Source organism: Myiozetetes cayanensis, unplaced genomic scaffold, assembly GCF_022539395.1.
Source record: "Myiozetetes cayanensis isolate MyiCay16 unplaced genomic scaffold, myiCay2020 scf5-8, whole genome shotgun sequence".
In the NCBI taxonomy this organism is placed as follows: Eukaryota; Metazoa; Chordata; class Aves; order Passeriformes; family Tyrannidae; genus Myiozetetes; species Myiozetetes cayanensis.
In genome coordinates, this window is record NW_026087742.1 from 27,510,216 (window position 1) to 27,536,280 (window position 26,065).

General features: G+C 39.9%; 2 protein-coding genes across 4 annotated transcripts; both read right to left on the reverse strand.

Moving 5' to 3' along the window:
* Positions 1-429: 429 nt before the first annotated feature.
* Positions 430-19,249, reverse strand: CASP2 (caspase 2). Of its 2 annotated transcripts, XR_007630834.1 has the most exons (11): positions 18,979-19,249; positions 13,374-13,541; positions 11,590-11,665; positions 10,131-10,225; positions 8,532-8,708; positions 7,466-7,594; positions 6,954-7,044; positions 6,783-6,844; positions 3,197-3,346; positions 2,996-3,105; positions 2,354-2,392 (listed from the first exon to the last, which is right to left on the reverse strand). XR_007630834.1 is itself a non-coding variant. In XM_050331780.1 (10 exons), the coding sequence occupies exons 1-10, from the start codon at positions 19,126-19,128 to the stop codon at positions 2,258-2,260; spliced, it is 1,281 nt and encodes a 426-aa protein (XP_050187737.1). In that variant the 5' UTR covers positions 19,129-19,249; the 3' UTR covers positions 430-2,257. The 2 variants fall into 2 exon arrangements, 1 of the variants encoding a protein (XP_050187737.1); XM_050331780.1 differs by lacking the exon at positions 6,783-6,844 and having other exon boundaries at positions 430-2,392.
* Positions 19,250-20,679: 1,430 nt separating this feature from the next.
* Positions 20,680-25,636, reverse strand: TMEM139 (transmembrane protein 139). Of its 2 annotated transcripts, XM_050331787.1 has the most exons (3): positions 25,223-25,636; positions 23,907-24,215; positions 20,680-22,567 (listed from the first exon to the last, which is right to left on the reverse strand). In XM_050331787.1, the coding sequence occupies exons 2-3, from the start codon at positions 24,152-24,154 to the stop codon at positions 22,105-22,107; spliced, it is 711 nt and encodes a 236-aa protein (XP_050187744.1). In that variant the 5' UTR covers positions 24,155-24,215; positions 25,223-25,636; the 3' UTR covers positions 20,680-22,104. The 2 variants fall into 2 exon arrangements, with proteins under 2 accessions (XP_050187744.1, XP_050187745.1); XM_050331788.1 differs by lacking the exon at positions 25,223-25,636 and having other exon boundaries at positions 23,907-25,212.
* Positions 25,637-26,065: the final 429 nt, after the last annotated feature.

Consider the following 26,065-nt stretch of genomic DNA (forward strand, 5'->3'; position numbering starts at 1 on the left):
CATCCCCTGACATTCATTCCCATGCAGCTCTCTGATTCCTTGGATCTTCCCCCACTTCCAGGATTTTTTCTCCAGCTGGTATCTTCACCTTCTGTTTGGGCTCTTTCTCCTTCCAAGACTTCTTTTTTTCAGGAACCATTAATTTTGGCAAGAACAAGCCCAAAATTTTCCCAGCTGAAGCACATTATCAGCCTCCTACTTAGTGGTTCTGCCTCATATGTCTTTATTAACGTATTAGCTTTTGTTTAGCTCAGGTGTTATCAAAATTTACAAGCAACTCACACTGGTTGCAGCTAGCAAGTAGCAGCCCTGAGAGTTCAAGAGTGCCTCTGGGATGTACTATCTCAAGAAATTACATGAAATTATTTTTATATAGAACGTCTATTTCTGCACAGAGGTTTGACTCTCTAAATGGAAGATACTGCACAGATTAATCAAACAAGACTTCTTTATTTTAATGCTTCAAGGCAGTAAAATACAAGTATACAAAAAGAATATACAAAAGTGGCAGTGATAATGCAACTTGATGCAATCCTACAGAAATTTAATCTATCAGAGTGGACTCTTCATCAATATACCTATCTGTAAAATATTGCACCATTTCATAGAGGGAGCACTCAGGAAGACTGTTTATACTCCAGGGAGGTATAACAGCCTCTAAACTGGTATATTAAACTTCAGAGTAAGGCACCAATTGGCAAGTATGATTCTTATTCCTTTTATCACATCATGTGTAAGATAAATGCAAGATACATGTTAATGATGCACCTTTGTCAGATGGAGGAAACACAGCCTTCTTTTTCCTAGGCAGAATAATAAAAAAGCACATGCCTAGTTTTCCAGCCTCCCTTCATATCCCTTTGTGCTTCCTATTCATAATTCTATCCTGAAAAAAAAATATTTTAAAAGCCATACTTACATTAGAAAAGGAGTTAGCCAGGAACTATGCCAACTTACTGCTACAAAAAATGAAGAAGATCGAGACTTAAGTGAACAGCCTGTAGTCCATATGTAATCCAGTATCCCAGGATTTAGGCTCTACCACAAAAACAGAAAAATGCCCATCTCCCACATCACATCAAATGGGAGTAACAGCAATTGGACATAGAAAGAGACAAATTACAGCTTGAAGAGACTGTGCAGGAAATTTCCAAAAGAAGTGGTAAATTACGCTTTTAAATGACCATGGCTGAAGAAAGAAAAATCACAATAGGGTAATAATGTGAAACTCTTCCCTTTCATTTAGAAGGGAAACAAAATGCAGTGATAAATAATCTAAGCAACGTACTTAGATTGTAAAGAGCTGCCTTGAATATTTTTGTTGATTAAAAAAAAAAAAAAAAAAAAAAAAAAGACAAGCAATCCTTTTGTACAAGGCTGTAAGGTTTCAGGGCTTCAGTTGTACAGTGCGATTTATAGACTCCTGAGAAGTTGGTGGACTGAATGCTGTCTGCTGTGACACATAAGTACTATGGCAAACAAATTCCTGAAAAGTAATATTCCATGCAGTTGTTAATTCTTGGGACTATGGGGAGTTACTCTAGAATTTACAGATTCAAAACTATTTCTGGGGCAGTTTCTGCAGACTTGTCTAGGTCTTTGTTCTGCTGATAATCTGGGATGTCTTGTAATTCTCTAAATAACTTCGTTATAGAAAGGATGTAGAAAAATAGACTTCTAAGTGATCACAATGGATAGGAAAGTGCTGAATACTGAGAATATAACCTTTCATTTTAGAGAAGGGGAAGATTCTCCTTCACAAGGGAGCTCTTTTTCTAACGTGCACAGTAGTAAACTGTCCTGTATGAAGAACTACGCAGAAAGTATTTAAAATTTTTAAAATACAAGTGTAAGATAAATAGGATTTTATGACTGATTTTCCTTTCAGAAAGGCTTAACTTTTTTTAAAAGTTGTACTAATAGTTAATTTTCATTTTCACTTTGTTTATAAATATCCTCACATCTCCTTCCAAAGGATGTTCCCACTTCTTTCAAATTCTTATGCTGATCCTCTTTCCATCAGTTTCTATACATCCAAAGTAAATCAGGATATTAGAATTTTATAACCTGAACTGAATCAGATTACAAAGACAGTTGCCAGAATATTTTAAAAAAACACATCAAGCAAGAATTGGACTGGCCAGATGAAGAAACATTCCTTGCTTGCACATCTGATGTCACAGTCAGTAAGAGTGAAAATGCAGACATCCATAGTCAAAGTTCAGGTTTGGCAGTATCTCTCTTCCAACAGAGAAGGTTATTTTCCTGGTAGATAGCCAGGAAACAGGTAAAGGTCCCGACAGAGCGTGCTACAATATTCTGACATTTCCTTGCAGCGGTGAAATTCTGTGTCTGGCGCATAAGCCTCTCGTTGCTTGATTTGCCTATTCACCTAGATGTGATATTAAAAAAAAAAAGTAAAGTGACTGGAAGGATTAAGACAGAAGAAAAACGTCATAGCCTTCCGTACTCATATATTATTCTATTTAACATATTAAGTAGTCCCCTTTGTTTTGTCTCTCTAAACTACAAGAAGGAGAAAGCACTAGGGTGCAGTTCCACAGCAGTTCGAGTTGCCATGATTACACTGTTTTCTTCACTACTTCTTCCCCCATTTTCTCAATCTTTACCTTGTGTGAGTATTAGAGCTTCTGCAGCTATGTGGTGTGCCTGTTCAGGGAATGAATTCACCTGAAAAAAAAAGCTGTTTCTATAGAAGAAAAGTAATTCCTGGCAAGAAAGATGAATTCCTCTTGCAAGTTCATCACATGACCACACAAGTAAAACAGAAGCAGTGAAAGAAACAGCATTTTCACTTGGGTTAAACTGCTATGGAACTGTACATAAATAAATAAATATGAACTGGGAAAGAAGTAGTAATTTTGCTACAAACAAGACAAAAACAATTGCTTTAATAGTAGACTAGCATTTTGAAGCAGTGGAAGGCTCTTCAAATACCAGGTAAAAGTGGGAGGGTAAATACACTCCTGCTTACCTTCACCAACATGTCAGCTACGTGAGTGTCTCGGGAGTCCTCTGCAAACACAGAGGTGAGAGCTTCGATATACCAGGATCCATGCTTGGTGTTTCGAATGGCCACAGTGCCTGAGAGGAAAGTGTGTACAATGAAGTTCTTGGGGAACACAGACACATAAAACCTCTTTATACCCAAACAATTACGGCCTCTACCCAGTACCTTTCAGACAAGCATATCCACAGATCATATCTGAGCACGTAGGCAGACGCAGCTTGAGACTTTCTTCCTTGTTTGCATCACTTTCCTCACAGCCTGAGGAATCTGACCGTTCTTTCCCATCTCTTTGATCCACTCCTTGGTCGAACGTATCTGTGGCAGCAATAAACAAGGAGGGGGTGGTGGGGAGAAGAAATTATCCAGAATTACAGGGTGTAGTTTTCCTGTACTTCCTTAGTTTTGGGCTCTGGTCAGCAATGCCACAACCACTGTCGAGCAGAAAGCTTTTGCACAAACTTTAAGCTTTTTCAGCTGTTTTAAAAACTCCTCTTAAAGTCCTTCTGCACAAACTAATGCAGATATCAACAACTGCCGAACCTGCTCAACATAACCTGACTTGGTCTGCATGCTGATTTCTGCTCCTCCCTCCTCCTATGCAGATCATGGGATAACCATGAAAGCAGGGAAGTTTCTGACAGTTCTCCACCATGCATGGAAGGATTTGATGCCTAGGTATAAAGTTCTGATTTTCCACTTGTACCTACCTTAGAAATATCCAAAAATGTCTAGTGCAGTTTGCAATGCTAAAGACTTATTTATTGCAGCACTCAAAAATGAGCTCTAATTTTACTTGCTCAGATTTACCTCCAAGACATCTAGAAAACATGGACCAAGCATCTCACCTAGTTCTAAAACCTGACTACAATACTGCTTGTATCAATCAAAAGCATAAGTTGTGCAGGAGTAAAATGCAACATAATCTGACCCCAAATACAAGAACTCCAGTACATGGAGATTAGTTAAAAGTCTTGAGAGTATTTGATGTCTTTTCAAAGATTTATTAGTATGTATTATGAAAGTATAGATATTCTCAATTTTATTTTTACATGATGCAGAGTTCCCATTATAATCTAGATTAATTGCTTAGTGGTGATAACTTTGATAGTCCAGATACGTTGTAAGAAAATTAAAGCTACATTTTTTATATAATTTTGCCTTCCCTCCCTTTACTTTTAAGATGAGAATCTATAATTCTACTTTCTTCCTAACAGCATGGGTCAGACACTAGACTTAGGACATGTAAATGTCCACTTCAAAGGCCTTCCTGTTATGATGGTTCTTAGTTTTTGATGCCAGCTCAAGCCTTAGAAGCACATTTGGACTTCTAACCGTTTTACAGGCAGTGGCACCAGTGGCATCTCATAATTACGCACAGGAAATGGTCAGTTCATAAGTCAGCAACGTTATTCTTTTCCTCTAAAATGAAAGCAGCAGTGGGAGGGGTGTGATTGTCTGACAGGTTAGATATAGCATAGAATAAGGCTCCATAGCTCAAATGACTTCCATTAAGTTTCTTCCTCATCTCTTTAAGGTAGCATGCAAAGTTTTCCATTTTTAACTACACTTTTTTCATGTCTTTTATCACGGTTTTCCAAATCCTTTCACTTCTCTATCTTCTTAAAAATTCAGTGTACTGTTCATGGTGTTTATTTCAGATAAGACTCAGGTACTTTTAAAATCAAGCTATATTATTCACACTGCCATCATCCCATCATGTAAAAAGTCAAAACTTTTTTTATTAAAGCTTCAGAATTACATGTCTTCCTTGTGCATGTCTTCAAACACCACTCAACTTACCAAGATAACTAAAACCTGTAAAGCACTAACCCTCTGCATACTTAACTTCTAATTTATATCAGCAATAACAGCCACACAGATTGATCTAGTCTCTTTATATTTTACTGAAGCTCCCAGATACCTGTTTTACCAATTAATTTAAATAACTGCTAACTACCTATTTGTCATTACTTAGCATAGTTCTTTTCTCTTCTGGATCAACTACTACACTAAACACAGATATAAAGGAGCTTCAAAGTTACATTTTATCTCATACTGAAACTTTCCCATTGTTTTCTGTAACCACTGGTTTTTGATCCATGACTGTAGGTGGACTACTTCAGTTCTTTAGTAGACTCCTGCCATTTCTTTGGAAATGAAGAATTTACTAACTCTTCTTTAACTACATTTTTTAATGTGTAATTAATAGAACATAGAGCAGGCCTACTACATAAGATTAGGGAAGAAGAATAACCTGTGCATTTCTCATTTTGTTTCAAATAGCTCCAGCTAACTTGCATGCCCTTGATAGGTTTATCACTATTCTAAAATTTTCATACTATTTATTCAGTCTTTTAAATGCTGTTTTAAAAAAAAAATTATATTGGCTAGTCTAACCTTTGAATGCTAACATGAAAGGGTACACAGTTCTGTTGATAATTAATTACTTTGTAACTGGCCTTCCCCTCCAACTATTAATCAAGGTTTAAAAGAGGTTTGAAAAGGTAGGGCCTTTCTTTTTTTTTTTAATTGAGGAAAGAGTTTTCCCTTTCAGTTGTTCAAGTCTCAATCCTTTGTCATTTGGAGTATCCAAGTTCTAAAGTATTGTGCATAGGAAGCTTTACCAATCTTTCTTAACTGCAACTTTTTTGGAAATAGAAAGGCCAAGCTTGATTTGTTAGTCTTAACAGACTCATTTTGGTAACATTACAGTCAAAGAAACCTAATAATTACCTAATTAGGTCACCTGAAAATTCTAGCTTATTACACTTATTTCCACGCTGAGTCTGTGCATTCACATTTGCTCAAGAGTATCTAAACGTTCAATTAGATAAGGAAAGCAATCCCATTCCTTACATATTGAAAATATGTATGTTACAGTATTTCCAAATACTTAGAGGGATTGGAATATTTCTGATTGCCAAAATACTTCATGTAGACTTTAGGCTTTTCCATGCATTGGGATTAAACAAGGTTAGATAACAGGCGAATGAATCATCCTCTTGGCTAGAGGACAAACTATAAAGCTTGATAAAAATGAAAAGGATAATTACAAGGAACAAGGGAAAAGCCGGGGAAAGAGCATACACACTAGAATCTCTATCACAAGGGGAAAACCAAAACCATAAGATAGAACTTCACTTTGGAGTATCTGCAACTTCACAGCAATCTCAGAAAGCCCAAACACATGATGGAAAAATTCAGTCATTAGCAGATTTGAAAGGCAGTTAGTTACAGATATGTGTTTAGTTACAAAAAGAAAAAAAAGGAAGAGCAGAATTAGAAGAAGAAAAAAAAAAACAAAACACAAAGCATAGAAAGAGAACAGGTGCAGGAGAATCAAGGAAAGAGTTCTGTACAGTAGCATGTAAGAATGCTCTAAGAGTATGAGGAAAAGTTTGGAAGGAAAGGCCATTTTGAGGTTGAAAACAGGCTAGGGTAAAGTGAAAAAAAAAAAAAGACAAACTCCCAAAAATACTCGGAACCAACTTTGACAGCTCAAGAGACAACCACAAGAGACACAGCACACTGAGGATGAAGAGAAAGACACAACCTCAGACAAGACCCCAGTGCTAGTGTACCTCTTCCATGCTGAGCTGCAATTTGTGCACCATGTGCCCCACTCCCCTTAATGCAGGCACAGTATGAGAAAGCCTCAGTGTAGTATGGTATGACAAAGCTTTATGTCATTAGGGTGCTCTGGGGTCTGCAAGTCAATGCACACACCTCATGCAGAGCAAAAGACACTTACAGAGCAACAGATGCAGTGGCAGCAGCAGGGCAGAGGGAGGTGAATATGGGTCCCACATACACCTGAGAGAAGCAAACAGGAGAGATGACAGCAAGTTGAATGTGAGGGTGTGCATGTGTGCAAAATGAGCCTTAATAGCATGCCAAGTACTTTTAGCATTTGGGCACTCACCTCCCCGGCAGGCCTGAATAAAGAACATTTTTGGCTTATTCTGGAGATTTGGACAGTTTACGTTATCAAAGAGCCGGAAAACCTCCTGCAACTGAGAGAAGAAAGAAGATAAATAATCTTCACTGTAGCCTCCTCTAAGCCAAACCCAGCCTCACCTTGCTTACCTGTATTTTGGTTATTACCTCACCAGTCTTTATATTTTCTCCTTTATCTCCAAATTCAGCATGTGACAAACACATCCCTTCCTCACCCTTTACCCCAGCTCCTGCTAGTTTGAGTTCTTGCAGTCTACCTAGTACTTGTACAGAGAGAATGAAATAATTTCCCCTACTCGCCAGACCACTCACAGACTCCTGCTGTTTTCTTCCCACAAGCCCTTTATTTTTTCCATTTAAAAAAATGTGAATCCTCAGTCTCCCACCACTTCATTTTTTTAAACTTTTCCCCCCCTTTTTCTATTGTTACTTTCCTAGAGACAACCTACCACACAACATGAGGACACAGCAACATACCTGTAGTAGCTTGCCATCACTGCCATAGACCGCGCCCTCCACACCATGGGAAAGCAAAGCTACAACGCAGGAATCCACATATTGATGATCTGGCAGCTTGGAGAAACTCTCCAATGCATTCTGCATCTCCTGGAACAGAATAAAAAAAAACCTGTTTAATGCTTTCCAGACTTGCACAGGGAATGCGAGTCAATATTCATGGAAAAACATAAACAGTCCTCCTGTTACAAAAACCCCACAACCCTATATATAACAAATTTATAGGAAAAAGACGTTTTATTAAAAAACAAACAAACAAATAAACACAACAAAAAACCAACAAAATGTTCATGTTGCTTTATGTAATATTGAGTTCTAAGTATAACATAATGAAGCAAGAATCACTTGGCCAACAGGGGGATGCAGCAAATACCTGAGTTGGTACATGTGGATTCAACATAGAAGAAACTAACTGATATTTTACAAAGGTTTTACAAAGACACTTGAGTCTGACTGGGATATTGGAGCAACTTAACAGATACATACTCTGGGGCTTCAGGCATTCAAGCACTAGTGGTCAATAAACAATCTAAACTGAAAAGCTTTACGAACTCTGACAACAAGACAGATGCAAAAGTGTTGTTATAATGCTGCAAAAGCTGCTTTCTTGAGTAAAACACTCTTTAACAGGTTTGGTACCACTTGGATTCATAGGGATTTAAAAGAAATAAGAACAAATGAAGCTGGAGAAGGCAGCAGTTGCATTCTGAGGGTTAGTGGCTTGATTAAGTTAGGAAACTTGATAGTGTTCCATGACTAAGTGAAACACAGTCACTTCTTCAGCAAAGCAAAGACTGAAAAAGTGGAACTTAACTGCACAGATACTGGAAGACTGATAAATAGGATGGCAATTGACTCCATCAATGAAAGGACATGAAAACATCACGCTTGCAAATACTACATCAAGTATTTGCAAAGTTTAACTTTTAGGGCAGCAGAACACTGCAAGAACCTCTTACGATGACTATGTAGCAGTTACAAACTCTCATCCATACCAGTTGTGAGGGTACTGGGATTCACCCCTTACCTGTGCAGTTCGATTAGGAAGAACGGTCACTCGATACCCAAGGTGCTTGAAAAGCATCTCCAGGGAAGCACAGTCCACGTCTCCCCCTTTGCGGTACTCCAAGTCCTTCTGACAGCTGAAACTGACGTTGCTGAGAATAAGTGCTAAGCCTCGGGGCTCTGATACCACCTTGTATGCCTGAGAAGATGATTTTTAAAATCAGTCAATTTAAACGACACAAAGAAATAACAGTGTGTTAGAGTAGAACAGCAACCTCTACATACCAGCTTGATACCTTGTCCCTGTATTTGCAAGCCTCCACAACTGATGAGCCTGTGATACTATTATTGTTAGATTAGCTTGCCTTATTTCTCATTTTAAAAGAAACACAGCTTACTCATTTCAAACTGTGAATTAGCTCTTGCTAACTTTTTTCCCTTTTCTCATCCTCACCCCTGCAGGGCCCCACATATTTCTGCCATCCCCATCAATGATACCAGAAGAACACTACATAACATTTAGCTAGTATTTCTTAATTGCTGTTGGGAGCAGACAGAGATGTAAAACAGCACATGAGTGCAATTATAACAGCAAGGGACTGTCAGTCATTGATCTTGAAAGCTATGTGACTGGCAAAAAACCTTAACAGGAAAAGAACTAATTTAAGAGGAGTATCTTCAAACTAACTTACCCCTTCGTCCCTACTAATCTAACAACAACAAATCAATAGTAATCCAGTTACTAATACTCCTGTAAATTGGAAGTAAAATGTAATACCAAAGGAGAATATCAAATAAGGTACATCCAGGCATAGATGTAAAAGGAGCCAAGTCAAGTTCACACTGGCGCTGCATATTAATCAGGTCACTCCGACAGACAGTTCCAAAAAAACCACCACCAAACAACCAAACAAAACCAAATACACACACAAAACCTGTTTTGCTATACACAGAGCCTCTGACAAAAGTGTTGTTAGCACATTGTGTAACCCTAATGAAGCATTTGCCCCATCATACAAAATAATGTCATTCCTTAAGCCCACCCCACCACAGCCCATGCTTTACAAACCGAATAAACAAAAAGTAATTAGACTACCCACATAACTTTAAACACTGCAGCAGAAGATTAGAAATTCAGGATGTTCTACCCAGCACAGAATCCTCATCTGGTTCTTAATCCTAAGGACTCTTTCAGGTAGAGCTGGCAATTGAAACAGCCAAGACTGTGATTACTAGTTGAAATGCTGTTCTACTATCTTACTGTCATTTACAGGGTGTGTCATCATACAGAATATGAGGACACAGGCAGATAAGTTTGAGGCAATAATACTGACAGTTTACACAGAGCAACAAAACAAAAGGCATTTCACCAAATTCTTTGTGAACAAAAAATAGAGGCAAATAGTTACTGAACTTCTCTGAATTTTTTAACACTTGTAAATGAGAACTACATCAAATGGAACATGACTGGTAACACCTTTCAGTTACACAAACATCACAGCACTGATCTGCATCCTAGTGAAGCGTTTCAACTAAAAAAATTTAAGTACCACGTGTTCAGCTGATAGACCAAACACCTCACAATTTTCACATCTTAAGAATTTCTCTGTAAATGACTTACCAAGTGCTGATGATCACGATAAAATTCAGGAGTGCAATATTTCACTGGAGGAATTGAGTGACCATCTCCATTATCCAAGGAAACTTCCATTGGTCCTGTGCAAACCAAACACATCAATTATAATAAATTTCAACCACAAAGCCTCTGCATTAAGGAAGTAACCTGCAAATTCTGAACTATATTCTCTTATGCATCTTTCTGTATTATGCTATTCTCATCTCTAATAATTTTGTTTTATCAGGGACTACAGATACAAAATGAAACACAGCAGGAAAAAAAGTACTGTAAGGGTATGACTTTTTAAATTATTTCAATTGGTGACTTGTTTTTTGGCTTGTATGTGGGCTAGCCTTATCTAAGGTCTCTTAGTGAATTTGGGTCTACAGAATGAAAACAGCATTCTCATCTAAAATTAGAGCCTTGTGCTGTCATTTTGCACAGTATGTTATTCCTTTCACAGTTTGGCTGACAAAATGTTGCTAGAAAAATTCAAACAAAATACTGCTTTTCCTCTCATAAAAGGCTTCCCATGCTGAACACATGCATAAGTGATCAAATGAGAAGTTTCTAACTTTCATAAAGTGCAATGCCCTTTTTCTGTTTTATCTGCCTCAACACTTTTCTCTGGATAACAGCAGATGAGGGAAATGATAATCAACTATTTGCCATTTGCAGACAAACACTCCTCTGTACCAAACGAAACTGAGCTAATGACATTCACAATCTCCTTTGAAATCCTTTATCAGCCTTCTGAGGCATGGCTCTCCTGGTTGGAGGAATATATGCTCTAAAAAAATCAAAACAATCAAACCCTAAAACCTTTGCATGTAAATGAAAAAACAACCAAAAAAAAGTCTCCAAAAATTAGACACGTGGTTAGGGAAAATGAATACTCCAGGCGTTATCAGAGGCAACGTAAATACCAACAAGGAGATTCATTCCAACAGCTATTTATTAGACCAGTTCCCTGGTCTAAAACACAAATGCATGTTAAATAAAAGCTGATTTGCTGCACTTGACAGAAGCTACAGAAAACCAACTTGGCCTCATGTAACACATACAAGGTCTTATGCTTAGACTGATTTTCCAAATAGTAAGCTAAAGTTAAGGAATATGCTCAAAATCATGATCTTGTCACAGCTCTAGTTCAGTAAAACTCTATTACAAATCTTAAACAAAGAAGGAAATCTTTGAAAAATCTAAAATTTTACTGACATGCACTGTTTTAAGCAACAAAATTTCCTGTAGGAGTAAATGAAGCTGACTAGAAACTAATTTGGTTCTCTCTTCCAATATGCTATTTCACTTCCATTTTCTAGCCTAAATCACTCTCTTTTATCTCTCAAGTTCGTATTCCTGGTATGAGCAAAGTGGTGGCAAGTCTAGAATTGAATTAAGAGAGTATTAAGCAGCCAAATAGATATCAAATCAAGTGTCCACAAAGTCACACGCAACTCACCAATCCAGCGCGGTCTCTTTGAATTACAGGACTCACTGACAGGGAACGGAAGATCTGATCCATGACAGTGTTCAAGCTACAAGACATCCAACAAATACATTAAAAGAGTAAGCATAAAACAGCTATTGTTTTAATCTATGGTACAAGTCTTAAGTTGTCATGGAAAAAAGATGTGTACATTTACCTACACATAAAAATGACTTAAAAATAACATTATGGTTCACATCCAAATGAAATATCATGACAAGGCACCAGCATTTTCTCTCTATAATATTTCTTCCCTTCTTTGCTCATCTCTACTTCTACCCAAATTCTCCATTTAGAAACCTTACACTGATGTCATCATATCCTCCTGGTTTTTGCCAAAAAGTGATTTGCCCAGTGATTCCTATATTTTTGTCTGCTGTCAAGATTCAATTGTTTGAACAGTAAAGCACAACTGAAAACAAAAAAACCCAGAAGAGGGTAATCTGATAAATCCTACATTTTAATAAGTGAACATCTCTGTCCAAAAATATCTTGTCTCCCTTCCTTTGTAGAATATATGTTTAATGAGAGATTCCATCCTTGCCAATGCACTAATATGGAATCCTTGCAAAATTCTTCCTTTGGTTCAATGCTAACAACTACAGATAGTGAAAAGGTGAAAATAAAAACATCAAAAGAAAGAAATAGAAGTATCTCTTCCCTCAACAGGCAAGACTAGCTTTCAGTAGCTTCCTTCTCAGAGAACCATTGAACATTAAATCAAAAAAATTTGGAGAAAATACTGTCTTTGCAGCTTTTGGATTAATGATGACATCCATTAACAACATGCTGGATGCGAGAACACCCAGGAACACTGTGCAGTTCACAAAGAGATGTCCAGAGTCCTGCACATGGGGAGGAGCCACCCCACGCATCAATATATGTTGGGGGCCATCCAGCTGGGAAGCAGCTTGGCAGAAAAGGACACAGTGGCGCCAAGTCGAACAGGAACCAGCAATGTACCCTTGGCATAAAGGCAAAGAGTGCCCTGGGCTGCATTAGGGAGAATGTTGCCAACAGCACAGATGAAGGGAGGTGATCCTTCCCCTCTGCAAAGCCATAGCAAGCCTGCATCTGGAGTGCTGTGTCCAGTTCTGGGCTCCTCTGTAGAAGAGACATGGACACACTGGAGAGAGGCCAACAACAGGCCACAAACATATCAGGAGAGACTGAGGGAGCTGGGACTGCTCAGCTTTGAGAAAGAAAGGCTCAGAGGGAATTTATCAAAGCGTATAAATAACTGAAGGGAGGCTGCAAAAAGAACAAAGTCGGGCTCTTTTCAGTGGTGCCCAGTGAGTGACAAGACCACAGGCCATGGGCACAAACTGAAACCCAAGAGGCTCCATCTGAACATCAGGAAACACTTTTTTACTCTCAGGATGCCTGAGCACTGGAGGAGGTTGCACAGAGGGGTTGCAGAGTCTCCATCCTTAGGGATATTCAAAAACCATCTGGACATGACTCTGGAAAACCTGCTGAAGGTGATGTTTCTTGAGCAGGGGAGTCAGGCCAGATGACCATCAGAGGTCCCTTCTAACCTCCACCACTTTGTGATCGGTGGTAGAATGAAAATTCCCTTCTTCCCAAATTCCTTCCTCTCTGTTTTTACTAAGGCTTCTACAAGCTTCAACTTGCAACAAAATCCCATCCTGTTTTTCGTAAACAGTTGTTTTTTCCCCCCATTTGACAGAGTACTTTGTGCCCAAATCCAACCCAAAATGCAGTCCACTCGTCTTATTTTTTAAGAACTGTTGTACCCTTGCAATCTCGTAGCTCAGGTCGGACACTGTCTTCAAGATCCTTGCCTCCAGATGCTGCTGTTTGGTTTCTCGTAAAGCTTCACAGAAGGCTGAGAAGGCATTAGGGCCTCTCTTGGGCAGCAAATTGAGGAATTCCACATTTCGGTCGAAGCTCCCAGACTTTGCCTAGACCCAGAGGAAAAAAAAACCAAAATCCACACTCTATGTAATACCCAACACAATTAATTTTCAACGAATTATCAGAACAACTACTTTTTTAATTTCAGATAAACACTTCACCACTATGCTTATCTGTGCTAGATCCATTATTATACTCTTCCTAGCTGATTTCGTTCACACTCCTCTGCTCTGTTCCTATTTGCTTAAGGATGAGAGTATACGACAACACAACAAGCCAACAATTCATACATTACCATGCACAGTAATACACCATATTCTCTCCAAACTTTTACTTCCAGTTACTGTTGGAATAGTATCTATTTTTCCTCAGTGAATACACAAAAAGTCCAAAACATGCTTCCACTACTATCCAATGGTTTATGGTCTCATGCAGATACTCAAACCCTTCAGAAAACATTAAGTAAAATACTTACTATATACAGTCAATTCCAGAATGATACTTGGTATGTACAGACTGTAATATTTAGACCAATGAAGCAATACATTCCAGTCTTAAGTGAAAAAGTAACCATCAAAAATTAAATTCATCTATTTGTTAAACATTGTAAAGAAGTTCTAATTCTTAGAATACTACGAGGACATTTGCCAACAAAATGTATAATTTATATAATAATAACCCTCCCTGTGGAATCTAAAAGACACCAAAAACCACATACTAAAATACTAGATATCAGAAATAAGATTTATTTTATTTGGAATTCATCCTATATTTTTTTAATTATCACTCAGATCTGAGATGTCTTCTTTTGGTGGATGATTGAAAACAGTTGGTGAGAATTAAGGTTTAACCATACAGCAATCATAGGAAAATAGCACCTTGAGGCACATATCTTCTGCTACAGAAGATATCACATCACCTGGTTTCTTTCATAAAATTTTTAAAATAGTTTAGGATACGGCAAAACCTTGTTGATCCAATGTTCATGAAACTATTTAGAATTTCAGAGCTAGATTCATTCATGACTAATAGCATTTATTTTTGTATCAACGGTGTTTCTTGACTCCAGTGTTCTCCTGTCCTTTCCCTTATTTATCAAACTTCTTTCTATAAATTGGTCTTGATTTGCTACAGTAAACAAGTCACTTTCTTTTAGGCTCCTCATAAATGGCCTCGACCCCTTTGCCAGTACCTTTCCCTCTTCCCACAGAAGCCTCAACTTTCAGAGCACTGTTGACTAGAAGAGCATACAATGGTATCTTGTGTCTTTCCAGAAGTACGAAGGCACTTTCCCCTTTCTCCCAGTAACACTTCTCCATTAGTCCACAGAAAATAACCAGCTCCATTCACTTATATCTTCCTGTGAGCTCACTGAATTTTATTTTAATTTTATTCTAATGAAGTAAATTGAGAGCTTATTTCCAAAGTATCTATAAATTGTTTATTCCTTTCTGGTAGGCCTGCAGCTGTTTGAGACAAGCTGAGGGTCATTCATCTTCTTCACTTGATGTCTTCATAGTCTGTGACTCTAAGCCATAAATCATAGTTAAGAACCTTATGAACTGGATCTTAAGTTTCACTGAAAAGTTAAGAAATTTCCATAATGTTCATATTCTGCATATGTATGTAGGTATGTGCAACCGGACTTGTCTATCTCGCATTGGCCTTTTTAGCCATCAGCGCGCTTGTAGCAAGCGTGGGTAGAGCCCTTCTCAAATCTTCGTTCGCGAAGCCTAGCCATGATGATGATGATGTAGGTATGTATGTGTCATATTTGTATGTGTACCAGTCAGCTTTTGGAAGACTTCTTCCTCAGTGCTTCATTAAACACCCAAAAGGTTGTACCTCTTCATTTAACTTCCACATCAACACCACATTTAGATTACACTAAATAATGTTCAGCAAACATTCAGAAGTAAAACGTCCCTAAGACACACCTCTTTCATTTTGTTTTCCAATACATCCTTAATTTATTAATGTACCCTCACAGATGGATTTGATAACCTGCATAACAGGAACTGGTTGTAAAATAAATTTTTAATTCCTGTCAAAATTCCATAATACTAGTCTTACTGAGCCAGAATATAAATACAGAATCTGTGAAAAGACCATACATATTTTACAAACATTCTAAACAAATTATCACTTTGTCAAAACCAGTGATCTCTTCATTACTGTCTAATGATCAACACTGAGTATTGAAATCTTCAAATCTACACAGTCTCGGACTTTGATTACAGTACAGTGTTCCCCTTGTTTAAAGAGCAAGAGAAAGCTCTTGCTACTTTATCTGCCATTTTGAAGGTCCATCCTAGAGCTCTGGAAGAACATCTGATGCTCTGAGAAGAAGGCATTTATAAAGTGGATTTTGGTCTTTGCCTTAAAAACAGCTGTTTCCAGTGTCCCACTTTTTTTCCAACATTGTTTTGCTCTGTGCTTAAAATTCCCCTCTTCTGGGTTTTCATCTAGATAATTCTATTTACATCATCTTCACTACAAAGAAAACACAATATTTTTTTTCTTTACTCTTTATTCAAAGTGTATACAGTGGAAAAAACCTCACACTGTTTAATATCTTTCTGAATGACCCAATTTAAATTCATTCCTGTCAGATCATACTTTCTCCCCACGTTTCAGACATCAAAGGAACCTGCTTCTATTTATTAATTCTCCTCCAATGTACACCTTAAACTCTTACTCTTCATGTATTCCTTCTGAGCTCTTCATCCAGCTCAATCACCTTTGTCTTCTGTGGCTCTTCAGGCAACACGCACCCCTCTCACCTTTTTCTTACTTGTGGTAAAGTTTCAGCGCTGGTTTTACACTTCACACGTGAAAAAATTTCATCTTTCCTTCATCTCCTTAGTTTATTTCACTTTCCTTAGACTACAAAAGATTATTTAAGTGTTCTATTTCCAGAACCATTTTCTTCTTTTGTTCAGCTTAAATCAAGCTCACAGGACCAATGTCACTTCTGTGCTTTTAAGACAATATGATTTAGAACATAACTATTTATCCCAATCTTGATTTCCTGACTTACTGGAGGAGCAGGGTGATATATATAGAACCAATTAGTTGTAATATCCAGGAAAATCTATGCTCTTTTATCAGACAAAGTGGCATTTGGCTCCTCCTATTTCCACTTAAGTACCTGATGATTGGCATCAGAATGTATTTTCAAGAACAGGCTACCTAACAGTACTTCTAAGACCTTTGCTCACACTTGAGCCAGAGACAGGAAGAATATTAAAAATTCACAGACCTATAATAGAAAAACGAAAGGTAAGACAAAGTGTTTTTCACTTGAGTGATTCTTTTTTTAGGCACCTTCCTTTTTCTCTGTAGCACTGTTATGACCAGTACTACCCTGTAAATGTTCCCTTCATTTCTATCCCTCTAGTACAATGCATATTTTGCAGTAGTACTGTTCCAGTTGTGAATGCTTTCTGCCTACCTCGGCCATATTTCCATTTTTGTTGCAATTTCCAGATCCATATCCTGCAACAGTAGTTCAAGTCCCTCAGCTCTCTTGCTCAGGCTGCTATTGCTGTTTATACAGTTTATACAACACACCTGGTTGTGTGTGTATATTGTATTAGGCAGAATTTTTTCACTAAGCTATTACTCTTTACGTCACTTATCCATCATAACACCTTTCTCCTCACCGATAATCCATTACAGAGCATTGTTGCATTTCCTTTTACTCAAATACACCTGGAGGGGAAGATTCCCTTTGTCTTCTTCACCTCTCAGTTTAATACTTCTCAACTACAGCAGCATCTTGCCAAAAGGAGTGTTTTCTCTGGCATTATTCTAACTTTGAGAGGGTTTTCCCCCCACCACCTTTCCTTCCCCTCCCCTCACTCCCCCTTCAGTGACAAACTGCAGGCCATCAAATGAACATCGCTACTAATCACCCATACTTCAGCAATGTTGCTGTTTAAGACCCGTGGGCTGCTAAGCACCACACAGACGCTCAGTTACTCCCTCCCAGCGGGATGGTGGGTGGAATCAAAACTGTACAAGCGAGAGAACTTCAGATAAAGATGGATTAATAAGTAAAGCAAAAGCCAGACACTCAAAGCAAAACAAAGAATTCATTCACTGCTTCCTGTGAGCAGGCAGGTGTTCAGCTGCCCCCAGGACAGCAGGGCTCTCTCCCGTGAAATGGTTACTTGGGAAGACAAACACCGTCACTCAGAGTTCACCCCTTCTTCTTCTTCCCCCAGCTTTATATGCTGACCATGACAGCAAATAATGTGGGATATCCCTTAGGTCAGTTGAGGACAGCTGTCTCAGATGTTTCCCCTCCCAAATTCTTGTGCTTCCCCTCCCTCCTCCCTTCCCAGCATCGTTGCTGAGGTGGGGCAAGAAGAAAAGGTCTTGGCTCTGTGAAAGCACTGTTCAGCAATGCCTGAAACACCTCTATATTATCAACACTGTTTCCAGCACAAATCCAAACACAGCTCCACAACAGCTACTATGAAGAAATTAACTCTCTTCCAGCCAAAACCAGTACAAGAAGGGACTTGAACTACTTCAGGTAAGACTGCCCACATCTCCCACAACTTAACACTGATATCCTTGACAGGTCCCACGAGGAATCTGTCGTTATCTTTGACACCGAGCCAAAGCATGTAAAGTGATTCATATTATCTTTGACCATGACTGAAAATTAATCTGGAAGTTATTTCTTCTTTGCTATCAAGAATCTTATCAATCTCAGTTTTGTTTATACTTTCAACACTGGTGCCCAGCCAGTAGTTCATAATCTGTTCTAATTACAGGACCATCAACTTGAGTCTTGAGATACACTCGCAGTTCAACTTCAGTCATTTCCTTTCCAGTCTGCTTTCTTTGAAGACCTGTATCTCCATCCTGCACGGTGTTCAGTGCACTACCATCCCTCCGGGAGAAATCCCAAGCTATTTCCAATGACTTCTCTCCATAGTACCCAGTGCACAGGGTAAGTAACACAGGCCTACAAACAAACGGCATTTGTCAGCTCAGAGTGGGCCCTGAATCCTGCAAGGTTCTTCACACAGATTACAAAAAACCATAAGCAGCACAAGTTCTTTGTGTGAAAGGGGCCACAACAAGCTGGTTTATATCGTGTTCATTTTGGTATTCTTTTGGAAACAGGTATTGTTTCTGCTTCTACGCGTGGAGAAAAAAGAGGCACAAAAAAATAAAGGACTGATCCACAGAGTGCAGCCTGCTGCAACTGCACGCCAGCACCCAAATAGCGAACTTTTGGCAAAATACACATTGCCAGAAGCATCTCACAGTTCGTCTGCACGCTACAATCAACCCTCACACGGCTTTGCACGTTCTCTAAATGCAATCACGCTAAAATGTGCAGGTTAACACACAGCTGAGGTTTCTTCCATGTTGCCACTGCTAAGAAAGACACCGAGCTTAGCCTGAAATAAAGGCCACGGCGCAGGCGAGCCCACCCCGCGTACCCGTATCATTTCCACGTACCTGTATCATTTCCACCATCTCCGGGGTGATGATGTCTTTCTCTACCATGTGCTCCACCAGCTCCTGCAACACAAGCTGCTTCGCCAGGATCACCCGATTCCTCTTGAGCGCTTCCTGGTGACACCGCTGCATTCCGCACGCCACCAGCATCCTGGGAGAAGAGGGGAGACCCGGGCAGCGGCAAAGACCCCCCTCCCGATTGTTGTCTCGGGAGGGATCCCACTGGCGCTCACAACAGACGGAAAGAGGCCCTTCCCGCCCGCCTTTTCCCGGCGGCACCCGCGATTCAAAGCGCGAGACCCGTTTTCCCGCCGTCACGTGACCTCCCACGGCGCGGGAGCGGTTTCCCGCCGCCTGCTGCCCGCGCGCGGGCTGGGCGCGGCCCCTCAGGGACGGGGGAATCGCGGCAGGGGGGGTTACAGTGCGGCACGGCAGGGGTCCTGCCCTGTTGGGGGGGTATTAACAAGTGCCGCTTTCCTTGCGAATATACCGCTTCTGGGGTTTTGGTTTTTTGGTTTGGGGTTTTTTTTTTTTTTCCAGTTTTTAGAGGTTTTGTTTCCTGTGTTTTGTTACACATGAGTTTCAGTGGAAATCAGCTGAAATCAGAGAAGATAACGCACAGTAATTTGAGAGGGAGCACGCAGGATTTGCGGAGAACGTGAAATACGAAGGGAAAGATTCTAAGTGACCATCCTTCTAGCATAAGCAAATCCGCAGCACTTGTCACATTATCATAGGGTCATTGCGATTGGAAAAGACCTCTGACATCATCGAGTCCAACCTTTAAAAATCACCTTGTCAAAACTAGACCATAGCACTGAGTGCCACATCCACCTCCAGGGACAGTGACTCCACCACCTCCCTGGAGAGCCAGTTTCAGTGCTTGACAATCCTTTTGTGAAGAAACTCCTCCCCTTGTCTAACTTGAATCTCTGCTGGCACAGCTTAAGACTGTGTCCTCTCGTCCTGTCGCTAGTTGCCTGGGACAATAGGACATAATCCCCCCCCAGTCTGGCTACAGCCTCCTTTCAAGTAGTTGTAGAGAGTCATAAGGCCACCCCTGAGACTCCTTTTCTCCAGGCTAAACAACCCCAGCTCCCACAGCTGTTCCTCATAGGACTTACAAAAACCTCATGTAAAGCTTCAGATGGTTGCTTCCCTGGTGTACAGGAGTTCCACATGCTAAAGCTTAACACAAGTCCAAAGGCTTGAAAACCCTTACAGATGTTGAAGACAAAATCCAAGTGGTCATAACTTGTGGCATTTTTGGTCTTTGTTTTGGCCAATTTTTAATCTGTGGTGGTTACCTCAATTTCTTCCTCACTCCTGGCAGTTTGATGCACTCAGAGTTGCCCAGTTTAAGACTCAAAGTTCCTGTGCCTATGTTGTCTACCCATATCACTTTTTAGTGAGGTTTGTTCTTTTCTGTTTGGAGATAGAGGAGGGAAATGCAAGTAGCGATTGGCTTTAAAGAAATCACATTGCTTCTACCAGCGTATTTGTCTCTCACAATACTTCTATGATAGAGGCATCATACCTGCTTCATCACCAATGATATTAAAGTGAGGTAGCTGTACATTCAGAAATGGAATACGTCTCCTTTTTCTAAGCCAAGATTATCAAATAAGTAGAATGTGAGCCAAAGGCACGGCTTTGTGGAGTGGTCATTTTGGGAGGAAATATAAATTATGCCACCAGGAATTTTTAATGCAGTCCTGTTTATTTATAAATGACATAGAGAGTCTTTTTTTTTTCCCTTTGAACTATAAAGAATCAAAATATAAGAAATAATTTGTTTGCTTCTAGCTGTGGTTTGATGGTTCCTCATAGGAATTCAAGATGATGCAGTCACACGAGCAAGGCTGTGATGATTGCTGCTCTCCTTCATGACAATATTCAGACCACCATTTTTATTTTCATTTTTTCATTTGGACATTCACCAGACATGAATGTCTCTTTGGATACTGTTGACCACTTTGACACTGCAGAGGTTATCAGTTTAACTCACCCATTTTAAGAGATTGCACAGCATCACTGATCAGTGAGAGCTAAAACCTGGCTCCAGCCTAGAGCCATCATGATGAAGACTACTTATGCCTTGGGACTATTATTCTCAGGTGCTCTCTGCTACAGCTCTGGCCTCGGCAGACAGACTGGACCTTTCCAGAGTCCAGAGAGAAGCCGCTGAGTACAGTGAACTCAGTTATAGAGAACTGCAGGAGCTCTGGCCTTTCTGTGCAAGTCCTTGCCACGATGACAATAAAGTATCTCAAGCCATCTGTTAGGGGCTGTAGTACAGCAGAGACACACACCCTGCTGTAGAGCCACCAAGACTACTGATCTAGGCAGAGGATGCTTATCTGTGTATGTATCCTACTGCTGGTCTCTCTTACAGGAGGAAAACTTATCCCCCTCTTGTACACCACTGGCTGTGTGGGGTGAGAACCTTGTGAAGAAGAGAAGTCATTTCATGGTGCCATGCTTGCCTTCAGCTTTTCAACCTTAAGTGACACCTATGGGGTGGTACCAGCTTCCAGATGCAGACAGCCACCCTCCCCTCAGTCATGCTCCAGTGCAGCTCAGCTGAGGATGTGGCGCAGGTGTGGCAGAGGGGCAGCAACAAACAGCGCAGACCATACATTTTTTGTTGCTGCAAAACAGCAACTCAGGGAAGTGCAGGCTTGGTCTCTCTGTAGGGATTTCAGGGTGGCTGATGACCACACAGCTCTCAGCAATATTGCTGTTTGTAATGCACAGGCAGAACATGCTTAGTGCTGTTTCTATTCTTCCCCTTGCTCAGGCAGATTCTTTTGGCTGCATCTTACAGTCCTTCTTCAGAGGTCCTTTGATAACCTTGTCTCTTCTCATGATTTACTCTTTTCCCCCATAAAGGTGTATCTTCAGTTTGAGAATGTTGCCATGTATAACACAGCTTTCCTCACAGTTGCTTTATGTATCTGCCAAGTCAAAGCATTGTGGTATTGCATTGATTTTTATTTTGTGCAAAAAGATTCTAGTGACATCAGAAGCTGTGTCTGTCGTTCAACTCTGTTTCAAAGAATGGTGAGACAAACTTTTACAGTTTCAGGCATGAAAAATCTCAACCCTTTCACCTTCTTTCTAGGATCATTCTGTATTAGGGTGAGGCTTTGGTTCTGTATTCATGGAAGGTGAAATTAATCCTAATGCAGACGGCGGGCAAGTATCTTCAAAGACCTCATCACTGATGGCACTCTCATAAGCAGGTGGTGGAGTGAGTGGTTCTAGTGGTTCAAACCTGTCTTCAATATCTCTGTCCTCATGGATGTCCGAAACAAACCGCTGCGGTCTTGGGGGCAACACTAGCTGCAGCTGTATCCTGGAGCCTGTGTCTGTCTCAGAGGTGGGCCTTGTGTCTGGTGGCACTGACACTCGGAGAGCCTCCACCGTAATCTCTTGTTGGCTAGAGGATTCGATAACGACACTGTAAGGAGGAGGGTCGCTCAGCGGCGAGGGCACTGGGCCTGGGTTGGATGTAATCGTCCATATTGCCGGAGCTGACATGGTCATCACCTCCTCATAGGTGGGCGCTTCATAGGCAGCATTCACCCTTGTGCAAGAGAGGAAGGCCAGTTACATCGGTTATTTTACTGCTTAGTTTGTGCAGAGACAGACAGCAAAGATTATATAGTACAGGGACTGTGCTACAATCAACAAATAGATGGACTGAGACAGGGTATCTCACGTGGTATTGCTTTATGGGGTATTCTGTCCCTAGATCAGTTCACTTGTCCAGCCAACTTAATGTCTTGCTTACTGGAATAGAGAATGGCTCATCTGACCATTTTCCCACACTCTCCAGAATAAGTGAAGTGACCCACACTGTTCAGTGTAGTGTCCTAGGCTTAGCTTGATGTCCCTCAGTTAAAATCTCCTACCAGTTAAAATTTATTACTAAGAATTATTAACTACTACTGATTATTTCTTGGAATAAAACCTTGCTTTTTTAATACATTAGCTCAGTGTTCATCTCTTTTTAAGAACTGGAAAAAATTAATATTTTCACTTCATTTAAACAAGGACTAATTGTTCTGTGTTGAGAAGAATTATCTGCAAAGAAAAAATGCTACTTGAGGAACATTTTCCTTTTCAGATCATATTTTTAAATATAAGGATACTAATTTTCTTCTAGTATGCCCCCAAGCTAGCAGAGCCCAATATAGACTTCTTTTTATGTAGACTTTCTAAAAATAAACACATAGTAACATTTTTTCCCCTCCCACAGGCCCTGTATTTGAGAGTGTTAAGTCATTTATGGATGTGGAAAATGATCACCTGGATTATACAAGGAAGCAAAGATAAAAATAAAGTCAAACTTGCCAACTATAGTAGGCAAAAGGGTTAAATCAGGTGATACTGAGAACCTGCAAATGTACATGAAGCCAAAAAGTATTCAGAGCCTCTCAAAATCAGGATTTATTAGTGTCAAATTGGGATTTTATGACTGGAAACAGACTCAGTTACAGGTTTCTTTTAAAAAGTTCGCCAAGGAACAGTTGCTCTAGAGATAAGTTTTATAGAACTAAACCCAAATAAGATTCAGTATTGCTTCAGCGTTTTTTCCTTTTCCTTGTCTGAGTCATTGTTTGGCAAGCCTCGATTACTCAAAGTAAAATAAAACTGGGCCTGGATCTGTTTAACCTTGGAAATTTTTAGTGAATCAGTTTCCGGGGGGAAGAAAACACATAGTGTACAAGATGCAGGAGATGCGTGGCATAGATATTTGCAACCTCTACCTGAAGAATGAAGGAAAACAACCTGAAAATAACTTTTGTCTTTGGGAATGGAGTCTGTGTTTGTTGCCTCAGAGGAAGGGCAGCAAAACAGTATGTAAAATGTCCATGACTGAGGTGAGAGGATTAAAGAGCAATAACCAGGTTGCTGCTTACCCTGCTTGACTTCGACTGTTTGGAGGTATTTCATTTGCATCATGTCGGTGTTGATTCCTCAGGTAACACTCAACAAACACACTCAGCAAATAGCCGACCAGGCACACTCCCCCTACCCCTAGAAAGAAATAGCCTACTGGGTTGATGTTAGATGAAATGGCCAGCATGGTGACCCCAATGAGAAGAGCAGCAGTGAAAAGAAGCAGCAAGGTTTGACGGATGTTCTTCCAGCGTGTCTCTAACAACATGGTAGTATAGATGGTGGTAGCAGGTAGTTGAGAACAGATGAGCAGTTAAAGGGACAGACATCTGTGGAAGATGGAACAGTTTTTTTAACATGAAACATGAGAATATAAATACATTATAAGTATCATGACCAAAGTAAGAACATACATACTAGTGCAAAAGACACGAGAACATGAACTACGCACATATATAATAAGTCTGGGAAATCCACATAAATGCACACCAATGTAAATGTACTACAATTTCCTGTGTGAATGCATATTGAATAATGGGAACAGCTTGGACACACAGTTGGAAGACATGAAATGCATAAATAGACCCTAAGCACTTATTGCCAGGCATATCTAAAAAGATCTGGTTTAATAGAGCAGTCTGGGATGCAGATTTGAGGTTACTATGGAAGTGAAATACAGAATAACTTTAAGGGTTAATTCTAGGACATTTGTACATTGCATAATGAACATTCAAATACTCGTTCAGAACCCGGAAGAAAAGCAGCCTTATTTAATGGGCCTGTCAGCCCCAGCAAACTGAGCATCTAACTTCAGTGTAGCATTATAGCAATAACGTTACTTTAGGTTCTGGATACAGCTAGGGTATGTGTGCTTTTGTGAAGTGCAGGCACAGTTTGAATATTTGCCTATATCCTCAGTTCTTTTTCTGTTGATGTGCTTATTTTTGCACCAGTCTCAAACATGAGAGCCCTTTCTGTCCTGCATTCCAAACCCCATCTCAGTGAAAGACACTGCAGTTTCACTATGTAGAGTCAATATGGAATGAATACCAGGGATCTGTGGTATTCAAGAATACCATAATTAAGGAGTTGTCTTGCATGTATTGTGCTAACCTACATACATCCCACTCTTTTGATGAAGACCCCTTTGAAGGAAAAAAGCATGACACAAGGGGCATATTTTTTATGAATATGTATCTCCAAACAAATATACAGTTTTATATAGTTCCATGTTACATTGTGTGCTTCTGCACACTGAATGTGTCCCCTTGTTAGAGCAAAAATAGTTAAATGCATACATGCAAAAGAAACACATTCTTTTTTGGCTTATACTTACCAGAAAGAGGTCTCGGTAGGTACGAGCAGTCATGGTTTAACTTCTCTCTTCATCACAAGGAAAAATGTGCACTGCTGCTTCCCGTTCTGACCCAAGAATAGGACACCAGTTACAACTCTCCCTTCCTCCTTTAGAGCTTCTTGTAGGGAAACAATGAAGATTTCTTTTGAAAATAAAAGTTGGAAACTACCGAAAATGGGAAGGTACCAAACGATGAGAAGATCCCATTGTAAGAATTCTTAATGGGAAAGTAGAATCTCCTTTTTCCAGGTTCTGAATCCAAAGTAATTTCCAGACGATCACACACCTTCTACTCTTTCGCAGCTCTTCTCGGTCTGTCCCACAAAAGCAGGAAACTCATTAGGAAAGAAGGCGGAGTGAGCAGTGGGGGAGTGCTTACCTGTGTCGTGTCTGTTTGGTCTGCTTTACTTTAATGAGAGAAACTGCCCTGAAAATTCTGTGGTTTTTTTTTTTCCTGAGTAGCAAAGGAATCTTGAACTCTGCCTCACAAAGCAGGAACAACTGCCTGCCCAGCCCACATCACATGGCCCACACATAAATCTATTTATGAGTTCTGTAAAAGGTAGAACTATAAATTTTTCTATCCTGATCAACTGCTGTTTGTCAAATGTTGTTTTATGTCCTCTTTGATTTTACAAACAAAGGGGGAAAAAAGGGGCTAATGGGTTATTATTTCACAGAGGGCTGAGTTAGAAACCTTTTTACTCCCTGATGTATCTGGGAATGAGGGGTACTGATAAGCAAGAGAACAGGTACTACTGAATTACTTCTCTTATCTGAGCTGTTAGTGTATGTCTGAAAATTAGAATAGCATAGCATAGC

What these genes read in the sequence shown, in the direction of transcription:
- CASP2 (XM_050331780.1), bottom strand. Translation starts at nt 19,128, where the DNA reads ATGCTGGTGGCGTGCGGAATGCAGCGGTGTCACCAGGAAGCGCTCAAG. An exon ending in ATCGTGATCATCAGCACTTG is followed by an intron (nt 8,709 to 10,130) that starts GTAAGTCATTTA and finishes TCATCTTCTCAG; the next exon opens with GCATACAAGGTGGTATCAGA. An exon ending in TATTCAGGCCTGCCGGGGAG is followed by an intron (nt 3,347 to 6,953) that starts GTGAGTGCCCAA and finishes TTGCTGCCACAG; the next exon opens with ATACGTTCGACCAAGGAGTG.
- TMEM139 (XM_050331787.1), bottom strand. Translation starts at nt 24,154, where the DNA reads ATGTTGTTAGAGACACGCTGGAAGAACATCCGTCAAACCTTGCTGCTT. An exon ending in AACAGTCGAAGTCAAGCAGG is followed by an intron (nt 22,568 to 23,906) that starts GTAAGCAGCAAC and finishes CTCTTGCACAAG; the next exon opens with GGTGAATGCTGCCTATGAAG.